This window comes from Periplaneta americana, chromosome 8, assembly GCF_040183065.1.
Source record: "Periplaneta americana isolate PAMFEO1 chromosome 8, P.americana_PAMFEO1_priV1, whole genome shotgun sequence".
Taxonomy (NCBI): domain Eukaryota; kingdom Metazoa; phylum Arthropoda; class Insecta; order Blattodea; family Blattidae; genus Periplaneta; species Periplaneta americana.
This window is the reverse complement of record NC_091124.1, coordinates 64064457-64082004: the sequence shown is the minus strand read 5'-3', so window position 1 is coordinate 64082004 and position 17548 is coordinate 64064457. Positions and strand designations below refer to the sequence as shown.

Below are 17548 nucleotides of genomic sequence, written 5' to 3'. Positions count from 1 at the left end.
ATCCCTCTCAGAGAAACAAAATACTTCTTCATACATCTCTAGACCTTTACCACTAAAGCACTTGCTAGAGTTCTTTTCTGCTCCTTGCATGTATTGGATTCATAGGAATTTAACTGTTCTATTATTTTTACGAAGACATAACACATCGATTTGTATGGTTAACATCTCCATGCCGGGAATTAGCAAGCAAAGGATCTAATGGGTTTGTGTTACATAATTATGTAGGAAGTTTCACAACAAATACAAGTCATGCATGTATTGCGGAAGGAAGGTTAACTGAATTCACACTTTTAAGTTGCATATGATAAATAATCAGATTGGATGACATAATATGGTTATCAAGGAGCAACGGTGCATTCAGAATGCAAGAGGAAATCAAAGCGCCCTGGGAAGATGGTCTCCACTACATTTTACACACTGTAATTCTGGCGGTTCTACCTCGTTGAAGCGTTGGTGCAGTTAGTGAAACATTAAACGCTTGAGCTGTTATGGATGTGTTGACTTTGGCTCAGTATGACGTGATTTGAATTCGAATCTTACTGGAAGGAACCCACTCCAAGTGGTTGGAGCGGTTGTACTTCGCGGCTTAGTGTTTAGAGAAAAACTGTCATACCTACCCTTTTACTTGTTTCAGTAGGTTACGTCCTCTTTTCGGCGTTTCCCTTCAAACAATCTGACAAAGAAAATATATATGAGCTTTGAAATGACAGTTTTGGTGATTTTTTTTTTTTTTGATTAAATTAATGATTTGGAATTTCTTATGTACAATTACATTATACAACACTTGAAAATTGTAGAGTTATCTTCAGTGACATTTGCGACCTGCCGCTATTTTAGTAAATATACGTTCATGTATTTATCATCATTCTATTTGGCGAGGTTGCAGCGATAGCTCAGTGTGTAGATGAAGGTTTTCAAGCCTGATGTCACTATTCCATAATATGACATAAAATAATTTTGTTATCTTACCCACCCTTTACTTGTTGCAGTAGGTTACGTACTCTTTTCGCTTTCCTCTTCACATAATATAACAAAGAAAAAATACGCGCTTTGAAATGAAAATTTTCGGTGACTGTTTGGATTTGAGTTAATGATTTGGAACATAGTATGCACAATTGCATTATACAACACTTGAAAATTGTAGATGCTTTCAATTGCAGAGGTTATTCACTGTCGAAATTCAACGTAACTTATGCGAGAAGTGACTGACAAATTTTGTCTGAAACTTCCTACAGAGCCTTTCTTTCCGTTGTCGTTCGAATGCTAATTGTACCTGCATCGGCGTGTCGAGGGAGAGCAGTCACGGATAACCATATCTTGGAAGGATGGCAATTAGTAGCACCTTGCTATAGAGGATGAAAGGGAACCCATTACATTAATTCACAGTGGTAATAAATAGATGAAATCAATGCGAACAAGTTTCATCAAATTTTTTGATATGTCCAATAGCTTTGAGAATATGAAATGTAACGTGTTGTAACGCTCCTTGATGTTTTTGTTCCGCAGTGGGGATGAGTTAAACTGTAACCATCAACTCCGCAAGACTTGCGAGAGGAGAATGCAAACAAAAACGTCTCATCAGATACGTTTCGAACAAATTACTGTGGATGAAAACAAAAAGTATTGAAGAAACGAATTACGCAAATTGTTTGGTATTTAATATTCTTTATTGCGCTATAACCATTTTAACTCTAAATTTCATACCATAAAACTTATTTAACATTCACAGTGTCTGTTGATATCTTTGCTTTTTACGTAATTACAAAATAGATAAGAATGTACATTCTTATAAGACAGAACTATTTCCATTAAAAAATTCCTTTGCATTTGATGTAAACTCAAAATAACATTATTACGAACACACATTCTGTAACTCATTCTTCATTTAAGTCATTATCTTTGTAATAATTAAAAACAAATTAATTTAGAAAAGAAATTCAGTTTACAGTAATGTTAAGTAATGTGTTAAGTGTTACGAATGTACAGTTATTTGATCGAAACGTATCTGAGGATACGTTTTTGTTTACATTCTCCTCTCGCAAGTCTTGCAAAGTGGGTGACAGGAGTTACACTAACCCCCACAGCGGAACAATGACCTCGAGGAATACTACAGGGTTGCAACACGTTACGTTTCGTATTGTCAAAACTATTGGACGTATCAAAAAGCTTATTTGACAAAATTTGCTCACATTGACTCGATCTATTAGGCCTATCTCTGTGAATTAATGTAATAGGTTCCCTTCCACCCTAGAGGGTAAACATTGGTAATTTCGTGATAATTTCATGAAAATTAATTTAAAACGCAAATGTGTAAATATATCCTTATTCCGATTTTTTCATCTAATAGACGATAACCTGCTGTACAAATCTGGAGACATAAAAGATTGGACACGTTCTTGAACAAGTGCCAAAAACCACTTTTACAACTTAAGCTAAAAGGTTGGTTATTTCGTGATAACCTTGGTAATTTCGTGATATTGCATTGATAATTTCTTGAAAGGTAGAAGAATTGTGGAAAAATTCATTAAAATCAAATAAAATTCACATTTATTGTTACAAGACTTCAAACATAGTAATTTCATCTAATATTCATAGAAAGAAAACATATAAATACATATCAACACATAATAAGAATGAAATCAAAGTAAAAATTGAAATTGAAAAGGCATCTTCTTTGCCCTGAAAGTGTGAACACTTTTATTACGGACTTTACTATAGCCTATATTACCAGGGTAACTTCAAAAGTAATGCATAACATATTTTGTTTAAAAATTATAATTTTATCCTACAGCTTTGCTATTTTTACAGAATGTAGATGCATCCTTTAGGAACAAAATATCACTTTTCCACATAATCCCCGTCCCTTTCAACTGCCTTATGTAACCTAGGAACGAGGGCCTGTAGACCAACACGGTAAAAGTCTGGACCAACACGTCTGAGCCACTCTTTAGCAGCGTGCACAAGGAAGTAATCTTCTAACCTCGTTTCGCGAAGGGATCCTTCAGTTTACCAAAGAGATGGTAATCGCACTGTGCCAGTTCAGGACTGTAAGGCGAATCTATCCGAATTATCTGATCTGGTCTGTGGTCTTGTGACTGACATATGGCTGTGCGTTGTCGTGCAATAGCAGAGCATCCTGCTTCTCCCGATGTCGTCGAACACGACTCAGTCGAGCTTGAAGTTTCTTGAGAGTTGCCACATACGCGTCATAATTAATGGTGGTTCCATGTGGCATGATGTCCACAAGCAAGAGTCCTTCTGAATCGAAAAACACAGTAGCCATAACTTTTCCTGCCGAAGGTGTACTTTTGAATTTCTATTTCTCTCGTGAATTTGCATGATGCCACTCCATTGTCTGCCTCTGTCTCCGGTCCAAAATGGTGGAGCCATGTTTCACCTTCTGTCACAATTCTTGCAAGTAAGTCATCTAGCACTTACCACTGGCACTTAGCATGATAACAAATCAAACAGAAGCTACACTGAACCCATTACGTCTCCCTTTTCTTTTTTGTTATCACATCTTATCTTCAGAATTCTAAAATTCGTATTGTAATACAATTTTTAAAATAGTATAAAATGTAACGCTTAATGCCCAACAAAATTTCACCTCAAACAGCTAAGATTTCTATCAGTAAAGCTAAGCCTATATGGCGATTACAGCTGTATCTAAAATTCCAAAAACAATTCCTAAAATTTCATGAAGAAACAGTAAATCATTGTACCAAATATCATATGCTTACCTTTAGTAATAAGCCTGTAATGTAATTACAAACATCCACAAAATTTGTACGCCTGAGAAGTCGACGCTAACGTGCTCTCTCCAAACATAAAAGCTCACTGAAGCAGCTACAATAGTCACACAAAGCGTAGCTGTATGTTTCTGGAAACTGGACAACATATGCAATCCCTTGGCGGAAATTTGAATCTCGTAACACCATTGGTTAGTTCACGAAAGAGCAAAGAAAAAGTATCACGAAATAACCACTGCCACGAAATTACCAATGTTTACCCTATACAGTATAGGCAATAGATTCTATATATATATATATATATATATATATATATATATATATATATATATATATATATATTGCAGAAACTGAATTCACATGAAAAGAATTCAAGAATTGGAACTTGTAAATGAGAATTATATTAGAAGATGTCGGGAATGTGTGACTGCAGATGGAGAGCACTTTCAACATCTCCTACGACAAAGATTAGTGACACTTGTAACAAATAATAAATATATACGTACGCTGTTACAGTTCTAAGTTAGCCTACATCGTGCCCGCCGGCTAAACACGTCGTTCTTTCCCGCAAGTCGACAATGCTGTACGCCGATGTAATTACCGCTAGCATGCGTATAACAGAAAAGAATGACTCTGTATTAGGGACAGGATTCTTTTATGTGCCGTATTCTAACTTTACTTCCTTTCCATTGAAAACTGTGCTAAGGATTTTACTGCTCTTTAAAATCCATCACTCTCAGCAGGGTTTGAATTCTCGGACGTCAGACCCAACGATATCACGGTAACCGTTAGATCACCGAGATCGAATGCCAGGATAAATAGAATAACTACAATACCATTTACAAATTCGATTGCTGTTTCTATAACTTGGAATTTTGCTGCAACGAAGGACATTTTGTATGATGGTAAGAGTATTAGATTTCTTGCATTATTACTTGTATAAGGGAAAAAGAGCGATGATGTTTTGAAAACAGACATGAAGAGTAGAAAAAATATTCTCAATAGCTGTGTTGCGAACTTGCTGTGACTGTATCAGTGTAGCAAACGTGGGCGAGAAACAGATGCTAGCTAATGTTTATATACTTACTGCTGACCACGTTAACTTTCAGTCCCTTGAGGAATGGCAGGGCGTTTTGGGTAAACGGTCAGAGTTGGCAAAGACTGGAGGAAAGCGGCCGTGCAACCAACCATAAAATAGCGCGTCAGTTGAAAAATTACTTAATTCTAACCCTGAAAGGATTCTTTCATATTAATATTACTGTTCTAACTATGAAAATTTTCCTGTTACCAAATAATTTTTTTTAATTTATTGAATTTTTTAGAATTTGCTAGATTTTGTAATTGTGCTGATATATTTACAAATTTCCTAAAACATGTTCCCACTGTTAGGCCATTTGATTAGCTTAATTAATTTTCTTGAAAATATTTTCTTATTAATCATTTCCATTATCTTATTGATTTTACTGAGTTTTATAATAATTATTTATTATTCTGGTACAATTATACATTTAACCGAGCGCGGTGGCTGAGAGGTAACATTTGAGACTTGCTTTCGGGAAATCCTGGTTCCACGCCCCATGGCCGGCCAATCTCAGGATTTTCCACGATTTTTTTAGTCACAAAGAAAAATGTTGGATTGAAAATTTACATACCATGATTCATCACCACCTTAATCTCAACTACCAAACATTAAAAAAGAGCAAAATCTAAATCAGTTACATGAACACAAGCGGTAAAGTAATACTTCCTATTTAGTTTCACAGAAACTAGAACAGATACACAGAACATAATAACACAGTTAAATAGAATAAGATTTCTGCTACATCAGGTATTTTTTCACATAGTCACCATCATTCGTTATGCATATTTGCCAGCGATGAACAAGAGCCTGCATGCCGCTTTCGTAAAAATCTGAACCAGCAGAGGCAAGCCACTTTGTTACAGCTAGGATGACAACATCCTTGTCTTAAAAATGTTACGGCTCACGTAGTTCATCTTCTAGGCTCAAAAAGATGGAAGTCTGAAGTCGTTAAGTTCGGACTATATGGTGGATGTGATAGGACAGTACAGCCAAATTTTGGAACGTGCTCAGTGGTCTCGAAAGTGGTGTGGGGCCTGGCCTTGTGCGTTGTAGGCGAAAAATTTTCTTCTCTGACTGACTGGAAATTCAGGCTTTCAGCTTAGTCAGAATTGACAGTCTCTCCAGGCTCCAGGGCATGCGAAAGAATCACACCTCACCTATCCCAGAAGACTACCATTTTCGCCATTGATAACTATGAATGAAGGGAAGAGAGCAACGGTGAATTGTTCAATGGTTGAGCTGTTTGGAATTTTTCCATGACTAATTTTAAAAATTGTAGCACAACGTTTCGAAGAGTGGATCTCTCTTCGTCGTCAGGTGAAAACTACTGTGGACATCGTTACAAACACCTAGCCTGTCATCAGTCAGACAGGCTAACTGTTTGTAACGATGTCCACAGTAAGTGTATTTGGTTTAGTTACATATCCTTGAACAACCATTCCAAACTACAACAGCAGTAACGCGTTTCAGCTAAAACAAGTGTCTTGATCAATTTGTTCTAGTCTTTACTGAGAAAAAAAATAACCACTTTAGTATCGAGCAAATTTTTACATTTGGAAAACTACTACTATTTTAGTATCGAGCAAATCTTTACATTTGGAAAACTACTACCATTTTAGTATCGAGGAAATCTTTACATTTGGAAAACTACTACCACTTTAGCATCGAGCAAATTTTTACATTTGGAAAACTACTACCATTTTAGTATCGGGTAAATCTTTACATTTGGAAAACACTACTACCATTTTAGTATCGAGCAAATTTTTACATTTGGAAAACGACTACTATTTTAGTATCGAGCAAATCTTTACATTTGGAAAACTACTATCATATTAGTATCGAGCAAATTTTTATATTTGGAAAACTATTACCATTTTAGTATCGAGCAAATTTTTACATTTGGAAAACGACTACCATTTTAGTATCGAGCAAATTTTTACATTTGGAAAACAACTACCATTTTAGTATCGAGCAAATTTTTACATTTTCTATGCATCATCATTTCAAGTGGGCACCGTTACGCAAGTTGAGTGTACCAATGAATCGTCTGTCTGCGATCTAACATACAAAAAAAAGCACGCCTATGACCTTTTCGTTTACGACATATCTCTGAGAATATGCTGGTGAAATATCAGACTCCGGTATCTGTACTGGAAGCCTGATTGTTGACATGGAAGTTGTTCAACTGTGCGAGATTGTGCATTTGTGTAATGAACGCTACTTACATCATCTTTGTAGGGTTAGACGAGGGGAGTGTCTATTTCGGCACCTGGAGTCTCTCTGCCAACTCACCGTGCCAAGCTGGCGGTCCCAGACGGTAAATATTACAAGTTGAAAACGATTACCGGGAGTACACGAAGTGGAGCTTGAATATTGATGTGGATAAAACACGTAAGTATCCGACTGTAGAAACAAACACAATGCAAGTTCTAAAATTGCCAAGACACCAAAACGGAGAAAGAATGCAAAGTAACCATATCAACTAGCGGTACTCAAAATATGGAAACTGAAGAAAAATAGTCCCTAAGAAAGAATTATGAAACTAACACATTACAAAAAAACCGGTTCGTGCAAATGGCGCATATTTTCTCAACAGACTTTACATAGTAGGTTAACTAATGAAACTGCTACTTTGCATAATTAGTAATGAAATATATATACAAGGAGTTGCATATTTTAATGAAACTTATTAATTACATGGCTAATGTTTAATGAGCAGCAGAAATGAAATACATGCGAAAAACAGCAGGTTACACTTGTATGGACTACAAAACTAATGCAGAAATTGCAGAAGAATTAAAAATAGTTCCAGTGTTAGAAAAAAATGGAAAATATTAAAAAAAAATGGTTTTAACACGTACACAGAATGGCAGGAAACAGACTGCTCAACATTTTGAAGAACTAGGACATCCCAAGAGGAAGGAGAAGTCAAGGAAGACCTAGGAAAACACTTTTGGACAGTGAGACCGGAACAGATTAACAAATGGCCTAATTCCATGACAGCTAGATGATGATTATGATGATGATGATGATTATTATTATTATTATGTTTAATTAAGATAATTGACGCATTGTTGTTCGTAAATATATCTACATAGTTCGACATTAAGAGCATATTTCACGCATATTTTTTTTGTAGCGAAAACTGTTTTCTAGTTTTCTGGACTGTAAAACGTGTAGTAATTATTTACTTTAGCTAATGGCGCGTTTTCTCCACAAACTTTTTTCAGAAAACTTTTATTTGAGTAGGAAAATACGTGCAAACTACTAAAAATTGAGCGAAAGCAATCATTTTCAGTTTATCTTGTTAATTGGTACTTACGATTTCAAGGTGTGAAAAAAAAAAAGTTATGTTTTATTTAACGACGCTCGCAACTGCCGAGGTTATATCAGCGTCTCCGGTATGAAATTCATCCATGCAAACAATAACAGGGTTTTAAAACTAGTGACCGGTGATATTTAAAAAGAGATTCTCGTCATCTGATCGGAAGAGGTAAAAAAAAAAAAAAAAAAAAAAAAAAAAAAAAAAAAAAAAAAAAAAAAAGAGAAAAAATAACCAGCAATGAGTACAAATACTTTCTATAATATATTATGTACTGTATTCATTAATTCTTCTTAGGAAATAATTTTTCGTTAGATGTGAACTGTAGAGTTTCAATCATGATATTATTATATGAAGAGTCCACTGCAAGAATGATGGATGTCATTTGGAGTACATTTTGCAGGAGAAGCAATTGAAAGTTTGAAATGCTTAGCGCTCAAAGCTTAACTGTGATTTTCCGATCATTACTGGACAATGACTATCAGTGTTAATGCCATATAACTCTCTATGTACATTCTATATGTCTTAAGCTATGCATTGACAGTCTTGATTCATTTTCGACAAGAAAGTGACATCCATCATTCTTGCAGTGGACTCTTAATATGTAAAATAAAAATTGCGAACAAAAATACTACTGTCATTTGATTTGAATTAAATCGCCATTACGTGTCTTTAATTTCAAGCAAAGACCAGTTAATTTTTACTAAAAATTATTGTATTGTCAAATGTATCATTCCTGATAAATAGGTTAGTGGGTGTTGAATATTAATAATATTAATTTGTCAAAATATTTGGAAGAAATCACTTCTGTCAAGCTCAAAGCTACATTTTCGATCATCAGAAACGTTGAAAATATATTGTAGGCCTATTTCCCTGAGAATATCGATAACCTAAATTTCCGAAGTATGGCAAATGATTCATCTATGACATCGAGTTAGTTAAGTTAATGGAGAACGAAGATAAATAAAATAATGAGAAATGTAATGAAAGTACAACACGACTTAAGTCGCTAATACTTAAAACTGGAAGGCCACAACTAGTGTGCTGGACATGTACAATAGATGAAGGAAGACAGGCTGTCTACAAGATGTAATGAACTGGAAACTCCTTGCAAGACGAAAAAGAGAACTATTCAGAAGAGATCAGTGTAACGGCATGAGGAGAGCGAATGTCAAGACAGAGATTTTTGGAAACTGAAGAGAGATAGAAGGCGAGATTCCTAAAATCAAGTGATCGTGATGAAAACGACTGTCACAAACTTAAAGAAATAAAAAATTGCAAACAAAAACTTAAATAATATAAAAAGTAAATTAAAGTGAAATGCTCTAAAATTCTGCACCAATTTTTTGTATTCAGTTTATAAAAATATAATATAACGTCTCAAGAGAGAAACGAGAAATTGTTGAATCTAGCTTATTTCCCTTTCTCTCTTATACCGAATTTTGCACACCTCTACTCCCTCTTACTTATCTGTCCGATTCCACAGTCTTTCTCAGCATCATAACTTAAATACTCGGTCACAATATGATAACACGCTAGAAACACCACTCCACTCATCATCTCTTTATTCTTCATCTTCCACTGTTGCTACTTCTCGTCACTGGAATTCTCTGCCGCCTGAAGTCAAGGGCTGCAGAACTTTAATTTCCTTTAAATGTAAATTAGAAAAATATTTTATGATGAGTTGCCAGACCTAACGCGTTGCAAATATTTAATGGAATGTGTTCCACCGTATTTATTTTTATTTTTTAATTTTTTTTTTTGTTTCTTATTTTTATTGTGTAATAATGTAAATCGTGTTTATTTATCACTTAACGCCAATATGTATCCCACTGTGTTGTTTTTTTTATTATTAATCTATTTTTTTTTGTACATTTTATTCAATTGTCGGTTTCTGGTTTAATTATGTAAATCCTACTTAATTGTAATCTAATACTAATATGTATACTAATGTGTTTATTTTTATTTCTACTGTGTACATTTCTTATTGAATTATCAGCTTCTGTTTTTATGTGATTCGTATTTGATTCTAACAACATTAATATGTATGCCACTATGTTTATTTTTATTTTATGAGGTAAATTTTTATGTAACTACCTCTTTTGATCTCATTTGTACCTAAATTGTATCAGTATGTAATTACTTAATTCTGATCCAGTTTTATGTTCAACTATGGAAGCAAGTTTTAATCCTGGTTGAGTGTAAGAGAAGGCTTTACGGCCTTAACTCTGCCAGGTTAAATAAAACCATTATTATTATTATTATTATTATTATTTCAATGTAGGCTACTATAAAAAAATTTAAGCCATTATATGAACACTCGGAAGTAGTGTTTTGCGCTGTTTAGTGCAAATGAACGTCCAACGTGTCTGAAAAAAATTCTCTGGAATCATGTCCGAACTTCTGAGAATTTATAAAGCAATCCAAATGTCACGCTAGCTCGCTCCTTGTTTATAAGTCAATCTATTATGAACTACAGCACGGTATATGATTTCTTGTATGCTTATTTGCTGTAATAAGGTACCTGTGATTTTCGATGGAGGATGTGCACGAGTAACATGTTATCCTTGAAAAGATGGTTTATTTCTGTTCTATTACAGGAATATCGCGATGGTTTATTATTGCTTTTGCCTTTGAATCTTGATTATTGACACGAAAGACGATCATGTTTACCACCAGGGATCTGAGCGTTATATGAAAATGTGATTCAGAAATATCCAGCGCAAGAATTACAAACACTTTCGTTTCTTACGTCTGACGATCGAAGTTATTTGATTTTTGGGTCGATACTATGGCCAGAATAAAAGAAAGAAAAATTTAATATTTCTATAGATAATTTACAGTTCTATATTCGACAAGAACAAGAATGAGGAAAATTCTGACCACTTCAATTTCTAATAGTGTTCTAATGGACAGATTGATTCTAGTGCCTAGCTTACAAGCATTATAACTAGGGCCGTGACATCGGTATATTTGTATTAGTCTGAGGTGAGCATACGACGCCGGACAGAATGTAGTCGGCGTTTCAAGTAGGCCTACAGGCAGTGGAAGCGAATTTGACACACGCCTAAGCAAGCACGTTCCGTGTTTTGTATACGATTATTGCGTATTATGAAATCAAGACAATACAATCATTTTATATAAGAGTTAATATCGGAAAGTTCTAAAATGCTGGTGAGATTGAGAAATCATACTTAAATTGTCTCACAAATGTAGTAAAACATAAGTCTGAAAAGATTTTTTTTTTTTAATATTTTGAGTTTTGCAGTACAGTTTTAGAACGCCGAAAGGTAGCCTATATGGTGTACAATTTTACTTTCCCTATATTTTACTTTTATATTAATTTATTTATCACATCTATTCTGTACCTTACTTTTCTTGCATGTTGTTCGCCTGGTTTCGGTTCCTGCTGCAATAAACAACATCTCAAAGTTTCAAATGAAAATGACTGCCGAATGTCGGATAGTATGCGAAAAAACTGCGTTCTACGTCGGCCGAAACCAAGGGCGCATATGTAAAATATTTCACACCATCCATTTCTACATCAAGTTTATAACAATCGCACTTGTCATCTGACAAAACTCTTGCAATTTTACATAATGTATTGAAACCATAATTTTTTTGTATTACTACGTTCATTTTCGCAGACACCTTTTTGCTTATATCATCATACGCCATATACGTTTTCGGCATTCCAAAACTGTAATGCAAAACTCTAAATATTAAAAAAAAAACATCTTTTCAGGCTTATGTTTTACCACATTTGTGACAATTTAAGTATGATTTTCAACAATTATTCTCAACCTCAACACATTAGATCTTTCCGATGTTAACTCTTATATACAATGATTGTATTGTCTTGATTTTATAATACGGAATAATCGTATACAAAACACGGAACGTGTTTACTTAGGCGTGTCTCAAATTCGCTTCCGCTGCCTGTATTTGAAACATTCGACTACATTCTGTCCGGCGTCGTATGTTCACCTTCAAACTAATATAAATATACCGATGTTACGGCCCTAAATATAACATATCTAACTTCGGTATTCGATAAAAATAACAAAAATAATAAATTATCTACTTCATTAGTAGAAATGCGATTTCAAAGACCTATTATAGACTACTCTTTGAACGAAAGTTTCGAAATGAGGAAATAAACTATCTAAAGGTTACTCAGGTAAGATAGATTTAAAAATTTGTAAACAAATTTGAATTGACCATTTATAGTGAATGAAAAACAAACGATTCCCAATACTGATATATAGTGTTACATACAATGGAAAGGGATGGTGATGGTGATGACGGTGATAGTAGAAATTAAAGAGAGTAACTTGTTGAACGAAACGAAGTGAACTCTGAGACTGATTATTGAAGTCACGCCGTTTTTGTTTATAGTTACCAATGGCAACATAGCGAACATTTTCGGGAACAAGATAAGGTATTGCAAATCGAGTCTCTTGGAATCCAGTAACAAACATTTCGCATCTGGTCTGATCCCGAAGAAATTGGTTCTCCCTCTGAAAGATTGGATTTGTCTTCTGATAATCGAAAACAAACATGACTCACAAGAGCTGGGAGGTTGTTCAGAAATTGCTTTCCATTGCTACTGTTATGCATCTCGATCGGATATCACATCGTATTAGTCTGTTATGTACCCTTTGTAAAACAAACATATGGAGCTTGGAATTCTAGAGTCAGAGTTTCGTGTGTGGTAGTCAAAGTGTTAAACTAAAAAAAACTCTTCTAGCTACCTGGTAAACAATGTTGCTACCAGATTCAATAACTTTGTGAATATAGAGTGTTGTTTGTTAGAGTGTTACAGCCTTCGATAATATACAATATTCTTCAAAATAACAAAACTTTTTACGATAAGCAAATACACAAAAGCTGCGCCTTCGATTGTTATTCCACTTGACGGGGTAGAAGATACAAATCATCATAAATGAAAAACAAGACGTTTCATTTTAATGTTTTTTACAACTTACACCAAGTTCTAAGGATGATATTTGATGCTTAGGCATCCAAGGTTTTGATTTCAGAGACACTATACCAACGGATTGAGAATAGCTACTGTTAGGAGATTTATTAGCAACCAGAAATTTTCGACTGAACGCGTACTTCTGTGCGGCATACGACTAAAAATTGTTCAAAATTATTTAAAGCTACAGACACCATTTACTATAACAATAAAAATAACAGCTTTGTACAGTAGGTGCCATGTTAAGAAACTATCGATCGCTTACAACAAACAAGTAGGCCTATATCTTTACTATAACATCAGTGTTTGCTTGATACCGGGAGTAGGGAAAACACTTGCAGTGAGCTTTCTCTCGCGGAGTTGTCAATTGTTTCTGCTTAATCTTACCACAGCCTAGTATATAGTCACGAAGCTTGAGTTTATGAAGGTACTAGGAACAACAGAATGTGCAGGTACTACTTAGCATTGCCTGTAGTGAGGCGATAGTAGCGATCCTAGTGGTTAGCAACTATCTATGAATGCATATTTACTACGTATTGAGCTTCGTGACTGTATATACTAGACCGTGATCTTACCTTGTAATTTGCAAAGAGCATACAAGACTGACACCACAGTCTTCATAAATGTGAAAACGTCATATTGCTTAAATATTTAACACATCCACTTCAATTATATACATTTCTTGCACTCCTAGACGATGAAATCGGAGGTTGTTACGGTTTCGTTATCCAAAGCACATCCTCTGTTATTGATATATAGAGTTGTTCATTATAGGCGAAACCTTTTTTTTAACATGGCACAAACTATAGGATCTATGTTCATTATAAATTTCTTTCTTTTTTGGTAAATACTCTCTACTATCGAAGTATATAAGCCCTTTTAAACACCCTGTGTAATTAAGAAGATTTCTTTGCTTATTAACAGAAAACTTAATTTTCTGTTATTGAACTCTTTACAATAAACACTAAGGGTGCTATGCATAGACATTTCGCTAGCCCGAGCGTGCTAAACTAGCCCCGGCTATCGACTGATTACTTGTACAGGATTTATCTCATATCATATCGCTAACACTGATTTATAAATATGAAAAACGTTAGTTCGCTGATCATCCACCGGAAGCCCGCGCTAAGAATGTCTATGAATACGGTCCTAGAATTTCTACCAGAAATCTCATGCAGTCTTTGAAGGATTCAGTTATAATTATGTAACATCGCGATTATTAGGTGCATTTAAACGTCTGTGATAAATATTCATCTGTATGCCGTTCGCTGATATATAACACTTCTGTTGCCGCTGTAAGTTGTTACTTAGGGTTCTTGCGAACATTCTAGTTAAAAAATATAACAAACTTGTTACTTTGGAGTTTCAAAAAGCTAAAATTCTAACTGAGCAACAAGTGAGAAAATTTTGCGTCCGCTGACCCTTGTTCAATTTTATGAAACTTTACACCCGTCACTTGTCTGTATCACAATGCACAGAATTGTTATAGCTACGTCACTATTTAAAATTATTCTGTAAACGAATTCGTTACTAAAAGTACCTATAATAAATATAACTATCAAAAATTAATAAGGAATTCCTATTCTGCTTTTGTTTGAAGGGCATCTAGCTTTGCTATCTAAAAGAAACTGCTTATAAAAGGTACTTCAAACATTACGTGCGTGCCGGATGCTTAAGTAACAATTGGACCAATAAGATCTTGTAATCGCCGTGACGCATATTATACACAAATCGATTGGTATTGACGGGAAGATATTTGAAATTACATGATTTTATTTTACTTGGTTTTCTATATAAGCTGTCACTCAACGTGGCGTGTTCTAAATTTTTTGATCCACGAAAACATAAATTCTCGCAATCAGAGGTTAGCGGGTTCAGATCCGACCAAATAAGAGTAACAAGAAATGTTAGCATTACTTTCTTGCAAATAAGGTGTCCCCGTTTTAGATTTATGGCGTGAAAAATACATTTTTCTAAACATGGTGGCTTCAGATAAAATTTACAAACTTTTCCTCGTATAAAAATTTAACTTAACTAATCGTCATCCTTGTTTATTATATTTTAATGCAGGGAATGAATTCCACTTTGTAGATATCTTCTCCTCAGGAATACAATTCACAACTCCAGGCTAACAGAGGCCGGAAAGATTACAGCTACCATATCGGAAACGATGTGTAAACGGATGAATATATTATATTGTGCGTATTCAGTACAGCGCAAGTAACAGGTAACTTATTTGAGCCGAACCTGCGCTGTGCGAACGTGCGATGAATTCTAGCTACCGGTTACAGAAGAATACGAAATACAATAGTATTAGAGACACGAGAAGAAAGACGAGGCGTTGATCAAACACCACGCGACAAATACAAATAAGTCTGTTTGTGTAACTTAACTTCAAGATTTATTGTCTGGAACTACGAAAAAAAGGTCTTGTATTCTGCACTATAGTTATACAAGCAAGATCACATTTACAGTTATCATTATTATTATTATTATTATTATTATTATTATTATTATTATTATTATTATAGGGATGTACGTAACAACTTGAAGCGTATCTTTAACTTTACATACAAAAGACATTGTTTAGTTCGAATCCTGTCCAGATGATGAATGTTCGTTTTTTAAAATCAGATGTTCTGTATTGTCTTAGATAGGGATCCGACGTCGTGTTTACCCCATGTTAAGGGAAACTATTTTGTTTTTTCTTTCAGAGTGCACATCAAATGGAAATAGTACGTAAAATCTCTGCACCGTAAAGCAGAAGATAGAAGACAACAAAGATATATGTTATTATTATTATTATTATTATTATTATTATTATTATTATTATTATTATTATATTTTTTAATTTGTGGAAAAAACTGATGTGTTTCGCTAAGGTCATAATTTAAAAATTTGTGTATTGAAAGTTTAATTTCAATAAAAAATTAAGGAATGTATTCTACAAGAACTTAAAATAAAATCACTCACTGTTTTACGCATAAAAACACAACGGTGAGGAAAAATATCGCCAGAATTCTTAATTTCAGATGAATGAAACAATCTATCAACTATAGAAAGAAGAAAAACTGCCTTTTAGATGATCTTTGAAATTATAACACGAGACCACAACGGATCACTAAGTCCAATGTTAGATTTGAGTGGTAATGATTATGATGATGTTCGAGCTATAATTTATAGTAACTCAATTGGAAAATAAATGATTCACAATTCAGAAGCTGTAGACACTGATGATCACAAAAACCCTGATGAGACTAGCGGTGCAATTTTTTCAAATTTGTAAAGTACTGCTATAAAATCATTCAGGCACAATTGAAACATTATTTTATTGCTCTCCGTGCATGGAAGTGCTTACCTCGTCTTGATCCATGGTGAAACGCTAGAAGCGAGTTGTTCTCATCAAACACACGCACGCACAACGCATATACGCGTCTCACACGCACAACAGAGTCCCGGCGTCTGAGCTGCCCACCTGCCGCTCGGCTGTATTTTTAGTTCGACCCACGACGAGAGCGCGTCACACATTCTTCCTGTGCACTGTGAGTGCTCATTAGTGCCCCATCCTGAACACAGTTCATGCAAAAATCGCCTTTTTCGACATCGTGGGTTGAAACATTGTGCTTCAGAATTGTGAATGTACTGGTCTGCCAGAGAGCTCACAGTTAATGCGCTCCTCACTTCTTCATCTCAAATTTATTGCAAATATAAAAAACTGTAATGTAATTGCTCATACTTCCTCATTATAGTTATTACTCAGGCCATATAAAAAGAATGGTGTTAAGCAAAGTTAAACGAAATGTTTCTGCTATCTCGTTTTGCTGTAAAACATCGAGGGAAAAAAATGTAAGTGTTCTGTACCAACAACAAATTTCGGAAACAATGAATTAGTAGAAACTAATAGAAGATCTACTGACCTAATCACGTCAAGCAATGAAAACATTTCACGTAATTATATCGACCAATCTGTTAACGCGTTGCGTGACGGATAACGACACAATAACACACAACGCTGGTGAAAGACTTATATCAAAACAATGTGGGTTGAAGATTTGCACATGTTTACATTTCAATAATAGGGCTTCTGTTACTTTTATTTTCCACATTATAATTTTTCCTTTGTCTCCAAATGTCGAATTGCTAGCTGTCAAAAGTGTAAAGAAATACTATTTGTTCACTGCTGAGCCAAGTTGCAAATATTTTTCTTATTGTAATGATGCTATTTATTGTTAATTTTTAAAGTAAACAGTATTTAATTTCCCGAGATACTTCCAAAAAAATAAATACTTTCTACGCCGCGTTATTAAAAAGAAAGGCAAATAATAAAAACAAACAAGAACAAATAGTTTGAAACCCCTTTCATAGAACTGTTATGTAACCTTTTTAACTTTTATATTCCGTAAACTGTATATGTA

At 34.5% G+C, this 17548-nt stretch overlaps 1 protein-coding gene across 1 annotated transcript in view; it reads right to left on the bottom strand.

The window, feature by feature from the left end:
* Atpalpha (sodium/potassium-transporting ATPase subunit alpha) overlaps positions 1–16648 on the bottom strand; it is a 331079-nt gene extending 314431 nt beyond the window's left edge. Inside the window, exon 1 of the mRNA XM_069832988.1 lies at positions 16492–16648. Within this exon, the coding sequence (XP_069689089.1) occupies positions 16492–16506 (15 nt within the window). The 5' untranslated portion in view covers positions 16507–16648. The remainder of the gene's footprint in view (positions 1–16491) is intronic.
* Positions 16649–17548: the final 900 nt, after the last annotated feature.